Raw genomic sequence first — 7500 nt, 5'->3', positions numbered from 1 at the left:
GCGTGTGTGTGTGTGTGTGTGTGCGTGTGTGAGTGATTTTGCAGTGAATGTTGAACCAGGGCACCGAGGTGTTCCCTAACTCTCTTAACAAGCAGAATCAGATGACAGCAGGTGAGCAGGGAGTCGCTGCCGAATCGACTAATAATTGGTGTATTATGAAGCGCTCCCATCGGTGTCCTAAGCCGTTTCTTTCGGCAGAAAGCCGAGCTCTCAACCGAGTGTTACTTATTAAGAGCCGCATTGTGGGATGGTTCTGAGCATCACAAGGCCCGAAGCGAATATGCGCTGTAGCTATGAAGGTTGCATAAAGACATATCGGACATGTGTGCACATTCGTTTTTAAGTTTGTGTCTTTTTGGCTGCTGTTCTGTAGTCTGTTGGATGCGTGTGAAGGGGAGGGCGAGACACACAACCAAGTAATAACTCCTCTTGTTCATCGGTAGAGAGGCTGTGTGTTGCACAACCGGGCTTCATGTAAAACACAGCATCCCGACTCGCATGGTCAATGCCCAAATCAGTGTTCATTTAAAGGTGCAATTGACAACATACATCCACTAGATGTCGCACTTACAAGAGCTCTGTTGCATGAGATTTGTTATTTCCCTGATTCACATCTACTAGGCAGCAAGCATGTAGATTGAACCATTGTAACTCTATGGCTGCCTTCAAGAATACTGTACCCTACAAAAACAAAAGGTTGCTGACTAGATGTCTCTTTTCTATACCCACCCTCACTAACCTTAACCGCAGTAAAACAACGACCTAACCTCAAGAAACACTATTTGTAAAATGAAGAATTCCAAATGATGATCACTTCAACACATTATTGGGGACAGGGATCGAACCAGCAACCTATGGATTCACAGGCTGAGTGGGGGTTTGAACCGGGGACCTTTGGCACATGAGGCTCACACTCTACTGATCAAGCTATTCAATCCACAGCCTCAGACAGTGCGAAAGGAGAATCCAACAAAACAAAAGGGCGAATGAAGTACGTCATACATTGAAATAACTACTTTCAAATAAGTATTTCCTGTTATCTTTAACAATTGCACATGTATTCATTGATACAGTCATGTTGTGTGCAATGCAATTATAATGAAGTCTACATGAGATGGGATTCGAACCGGCAACCCCGTAGTTTCAAGGCAGATGATTAAGCCATTGGACCAACAGACCTGAACTGGTGAAAAGGGAGTACACACAGATGACACACTTTCACGCAAATTGCTCAGAAATCCTGGGTTTAAATGTTTTTCAAACTGCTAAAAATTGCAGACAATCTAAGGGCGGAGCTTACTGGTCAAAGTGATAGATGTGTTCCTCAAGAGTCAAGGCACATGTGTAAGCAGGTTTAATGGCTGTCGGCCAAACGAGGCATGACTTTTGCCTGTTTAAAGTTTGCATTTTCAAAAAAGTTGCTATAGCGCCCCCCTTTGACCAATTGGAGTAAGATTGGTTTCAGTGATACTTGGAATGACCCTCTACATTATTGCAAAGTTTCAAACAAATGTGAGTCTGCATAAACGTATTAGGGGCAGACGAATAATTGTCATAAAACTGCAATATTAATTGGCTCATAAAAGCTTAATGTTTTCACTTAGAAAAAAACCAAACCATGTTTTTGTCGGCATAGGTCCAAAGTACATTTGTAGACAGTTTCGTGCAGATTGCTCAAAAACCCCAGGAGGAGATAGATTTTAACTGCTTTTCATATAATTCAAAATGGTGGGATATCTAAAGGTCAGAGGTCAAAATGTGAAAGTTGTTAGGCATGAGGAGACGCATGTGTATATCGAAGTTTCATGGCTGTAGGTCAAACAGGGCATGAGTTGTACCTGTTCAAAGTTGGCATATTTCAATTGAGTGCTACAGCGCCACCCTTTGTCCAATGGTTCTGAGTTTCGGGTCTTCGCCGTTTGGCATAGCCCTCTACCATATTGCCGAGTTTCGTAAAAAGCGTATGCACGGTTGGGCCAGAACTGCAAAAACGGCGGAAGAAAAGGGGCAATCTCAATAAGGCTTCGAGCCTGATAGGCCTCGAAACCTTAATAAACATTTCTCCAACATTACAAAATCTGCCATCTTCCAACTAAGGAGCATCTCGAAAATTAGGTCATTCATTTCATTTTCTGATGCACAAACTCTCTTCATGCCTTCGTCACTAACCACCTGGACTATTGTTCCCTTTTTTCCGGTCTCCCTCAAAAAGCTACCAACCGCCTTCAACTTGTCCAACATACTGCAGCTAGGGTTCTTACTAGAACCAGAACATTTGACCATATCACCCCTGTTCTGGCCTCACTACACTGGCTACCTGTGGTTTTAAGAATTGATTTTCAAATAACATTGTTTGTTTTTAAATCACGAAACAGCCTTGCACCTGCCTATATTTCAGACCTTTTGTCCCCTTACATCCCTTCCCGCAACCTTAGATCATCAGACCAGCTGTTGCTCGAGGTCCAAACTCCAAGAGCATTTTCCATTAGGGCTCCACTTTTATGGAACAATCTTCCTCTGGAAGTTAGACAAGCTACCTCACTGGCCATTTTTAAAACTCGTCTAAAGACCCACTTTTTTAGAATGCTTTTAACTAGAGCACTATACCCATCTGAGGACTCCATGATATGGCCTCTATTTTGTTGTTGTCTTTTTTTTGCTGTCGGTGTTGTTTTAATTGAACTGTCTGTGTCTTGTTATTTCTGTTTTTTGTTTTGCTTTTCCCCACACTGTCTGCTGTGGGTTGTGTTGTGAAGCACTTTGTAAACATGTTTTTGAAAGGTGCTATATAAATTAAGATTATTATTATTATATATATACAATTTATATGCAATATATTCCTTTTCAGGACACCCAGTTGTGTTTTCACATTACATATAAATGCTTTTTTTTACCGTAAAATGTTTAAGAAATTGTTAGAATTAAAGTTAAAATCACCCAAAGTGCATTATGCATAATTTTCTAGCTATTCACTAGGCTGCCCTGAATCGTCAGTCAAAGAGCGCAAGTCGAAATTGAACAGAGTTTTGTAGTGGATGCATGTCTGGGACGGCATTTTTCTTTTCAGGGTGCAGACTGCATTATGTAAACATTTCTGTTTTGTTCCTTATTCAGCAGCCACAAGGTTGCTCATCCATGATATCCATTATAAACCAGTTTGACAACAACGCAGCAGTGCCTGGGCAAAACCTGAACAAAACACTATATTCAAAAGCTTATTGACAAAATGTAATTTTAAGAAGGTGTTTATGAATGCCAAAATTGGGAGTGCCGCGGGTGCCGCGGGACTAAATCGCTTTTGTTTTTGTTGCTGGAGGGAGCGGCGGACAGAAATGAACTGCGGGCGGTCAGAAATGAAATCACTGCGGGAACAGGCGGGAATGGTCAGAAATCCAACGGGAGCGGGCAGGAGCGGGATTAAGAAAATACTCCCGCGCAGGCGCAGGGCTCTACTCAGAGGTCTGTAGACAGTTCAGATACCCGCCTACCAGTGACATCATCGATGGGGAATCCAAGCTAATAGAAACTGCTTTCTATTCATGCAAAGTTAGCATGCTATAATAGAAGCAATTGTTCTCGTATTAATAAATACAATAAAAAACATTAAAAAATCTTGTTTGAAATTACCAACCCACCTACCGATGAGGGTAGGCAGGTTTCTGAACTGTCCACAGCCCTTGTCTGAGACACAGAGTTTTTTTTACAATATTATAATGAGCATTAGTGAGGAGTGAAGAATGGTGAAAATGGGTGAAGTCGTCCTTTAAGGTGGAACCACTATTGGTGCTATATAGACATAGAGTGTTTGTTCAGTAACTGGAGTCTAAAAAGAGAATGATGACAGCAATGACGTTATGTCCTTCAGGTACTTATTTTTGTTTAGTTTTAGGACAGCAATAGGCAACAGACGCTAGCTTAACCAGCTAGTATATTAAATATCACTTCTTCTTTAATAAAAATAAGAATAAGAATTGGTACGTGAACCAAATGACCAAATCACCTTTTGCTTGCTGTTTGAGATCAATAACGAGACCTAATACGAGTTTGAATTTCCAATTCATAATTCTAGCTATCGTTTAGTACTAATTTAGTAATACAATAGTATTCCTGACCTGTTTAAGGCTATACAATTCTACTTCTACTAATCACAGGCACTTGATTTTTGGTTTTGCTCCCTAAGAAGTAGGTTAATGATCATTTTCTGATAGTTCAGTTAACATAAAATCGGGTATTTGGCACTCAATGAGATGTTTGCTAAATTATATAAGAAACACAGAATAATAAATAAATATCAACTTTCAGAACAGAAACTTAGCCTAAATTTTAATTGGGTGTGGAGAGTGGTACGGGACCTAGATATTTAGCTGGCCCCGAAAAATAAAGGTTGAGAACCACTGAATTATTCCCCTCACCCCAAGCTAGCACCATGTACCAGCAGACACCCAGCTGTGTGTGTATTCGTGCATCATGTGACCCAATGTGTGTGAACCCTCCGGCCGGTATTTACACTGTATTTGCATATCCGTGTTTGTGTAAACACGTACAAAATCTACGTCTCTACACGTGTGAGTGGATATATGCGTGTGATGTGTGCACATTACGTGTACGCTTATTCGTGCTTGTGAGAGTGTACTTGTGTCTCCATCACGCGCATGTTACTGTGTGTGTGCGTGTGCGTGTGTGTGTGTGTGTGTGTGTGTGTGTGTGTGTGTGTGTGTGTGTGTGTGTGTGTGTGTGTGTGTGTGTGTGTGTGTGCTCATTTGTGTCATCGCTTGTTTGTGTGTGTGTGTGTGTGTGTGTGTGTGTGTGTGTGTGTGTGTGTGTGTGTGTGTGTGTGTGTGTGTGTGTGTGTGTGTGTGTGTGTGTGTGTGTGTGTGTGTGTGTGTAAGGGTGTGCTGTCTGTCTGTCTGTCTGTCTGTCTGTCTGTCTGTCTGTCTGTCTGTCTGTCTGTCTGTCTGTCTGTCTGTCTGTCGAGTGGTTGTTCATTAGTGCGTGTTGTCTCTCAGTTGAGTGTTTTCCAGTCCAGTGTGCGGTCATGCAGAGTGACTGTGGGTTTTACTAAACTAAGTCTGTCTGTCTATCTGTCTGGACTGTCTGGACTTTCTCTGCCATTCTCCTTCACTAAGTGCACTATGGCTGTTATCAGAGTACATGGACGCAAGTCTCTGATGTCAGTCTCTCACACGTACGGGCACATTTTTCTTGTTAAACACTTTATCGTAACATCACACTTCTGTTGTTTCATCCTGATTAAAACAGATAATATGTTTAATTGAGTCTTAATCGGCCCCTAAGTTTTAAGTTATCTCTTCTAGTCTTTTCTGACAGTCTGTTGAGGGTTCTTGTGCTCTAGAAAGGCACTGCAAATCAAATTCATTATTGTCGGTTTTATTAAAACATGGATACTAGTGGGCTGATGCAGCCTATAATGTGAAAGCCAGTTGCTTCTCTTCCCCTCTCTTTCTATCTGTGTCTTATTTGATGTACCAAACGTTATTGTCTCATGGACAACAACGGGGGCTGGTTGAGAGTTTGCCTTTGGTGCAGTGCAGAGCTCACCAAGGCTCTTCACTGTCACATATATTCACATTCACAAAGACATCTGTCAAAATCACACTATTCTATTCATAAGTCTGAGCGCAAGTCCTGCCTACAAGGTGGAGGGATTAGTGAGGAAAATAAACATCCAAAGCGTGAGTGACAGTCTGTGTTTTAATCCTGTCAGTCAGGGCCACATGTTTAACTCTCTTTCTTTATCTCTTTCATGTTAGTTCATGCAGGACACAGTCTATACACCCCAGCTGTAAGCAGCTGACAATCCGCTGATTGAAGAAGTTTTTCTAATCAACTACGCATTTCTATGCACCAATAACAGCCCATTCTCACTGCAAGGCCATACAGTTAAATATGTTTCCCAATCCCTCCAATACGTATACTGATCCCTGCTACATCAATGCTGCCACACAGGTGCTCGGGTGGCGCAGTAGTAAAGTCACTGCCCACCACCACGGAGGTTGTGGGTTTTAACACATTCCATGCCAGAGTTTAATCTCATAATGTACTCACCAGTGCCAGCGTTTTATTGTTGTTTTTTAGTTTTTTTCATGTCGCCACAGACCTCGCTAAATAAGTTAAAAGTGCGCGTTCATTTGGTTCTAAACACACAGCGGATCCGTGAGAAACGGGCAGCGAAAACAGTTTCCAAATCCGTGCCGCCATCTTGAAGCTACAGCCGATGAACGGTAAACAGTGATCAGCGAGGAGAAAAACAACAACCAGAGAAAATCGAGTTTTAAACAGGATCCCAGACAGGAAGCGGATACGATCGAAAAAACCGGAACCCGAATAATTCCGTTTTCCGACCGGAAACCGGAAACGGAAATGGATCAAAAAAATTCGGAAAGTGCACCTGGGGCACTTAACATGGGAATCGGCGGTTCGCGTAGATCTACGCGACTGGCACGCTGCGGCTTTAAATAGGTTCGCGTAGATCTACGCGACTGGCATGCAATGTGTTAATCCACCGTGGTGGATATTGGTCATTGCACATACTCCTACGGGCTGGGGCGGGCACCTGTAAGCAGGGAGTGTTGGGCGGAAGGAGTAGGATGAAGGCCCTACGTCCTCCCGGTGGGGGCTCCTCACTGGCAGGTGAGTCAGTAGCATACAACAGTAGTAACAACACAGAAATGTTTGTTGGGATGGAATTAATTGGCATAACGACTAAATTGGGGAGAAAAAGGGTCTAGAAAATAATTGGCTACTCAAAAAAAAATACATCACCCCAGCCTCCACTTTTCCAAACACCCCCCCCCCCCCCAATTGGCGAGAAGCTACTCACCAATAACAGGAGCCCGTCTTCGGTATAAGGCGGCGATTGGCTCCAGGAACCGGCAAGAAATCAAATAAACAAGGGGGGTGTTTGGGTGTGTTGGGGGTATTGGTTTGGGCTTAGAAATGCATGTGTTTGTTGTTTTCTGACGGACAGTTGCTTGTGTGTTACTTGGGAGATGGTGTCGTCATCGTGGCTGGGGTTTAAGTCCACAACCGTTGTCCCTCGGAGAGAAGACCCGGCCATACCCTCTGCCGATGATGGTTGAGTATTTTTACTGGAACCTCCCCCTAGAGGCAGAACATGAGGAGCAGTCAGACTACTATGGTGCAGAAAATGATATTTCTTGGCCTAATATATATATTTCCTCTGACATTGGAGAAAATCACTGCATTAGACTGGTATTGGTGGACTATTAGTATTAAAAATTATTCACAGACGTTACAATTGATGTATGACTATAATAATGACTGAATAATTTGTGATGCCATTGGAATTTCCTGTTGATTCTAACTATTTATTAAAGATTTGAACATTATTTGAGCAAGCCCTATATATAGCCTACACTTTGAAAGTATAATATATAGCCCTGGTATTCATTTCTAAGTTTTTCATAAAGATTAAGAGCTAGATAAGCCAAAGTGATGAATCATATCATTGCAATTAGT

The 7500-nt window shown here is 42.3% G+C and overlaps 1 protein-coding gene across 1 annotated transcript in view; it reads right to left on the bottom strand.

Moving 5' to 3' along the window:
• Positions 1-7500, bottom strand: part of LOC308085914 (leucine-rich repeat and fibronectin type III domain-containing protein 1-like protein) — a gene marked incomplete at both ends in the record, with an annotated part of 66098 nt that overhangs the window by 16632 nt on the left and 41966 nt on the right. The window contains 2 exons of the mRNA XM_080429230.1: positions 6559-6574; positions 7004-7122. Of these exons, the coding sequence (XP_080285356.1) occupies positions 6559-6574; positions 7004-7122 (135 nt within the window). The remainder of the gene's footprint in view (positions 1-6558; positions 6575-7003; positions 7123-7500) is intronic.

This window comes from Gymnoscopelus braueri, assembly GCF_963280865.1.
Source record: "Gymnoscopelus braueri genome assembly, chromosome: 5".
NCBI classification, from domain to species: Eukaryota; Metazoa; Chordata; class Actinopteri; order Myctophiformes; family Myctophidae; genus Gymnoscopelus; species Gymnoscopelus braueri.
This window is presented reverse-complemented; position numbering and strand designations above follow the sequence as displayed.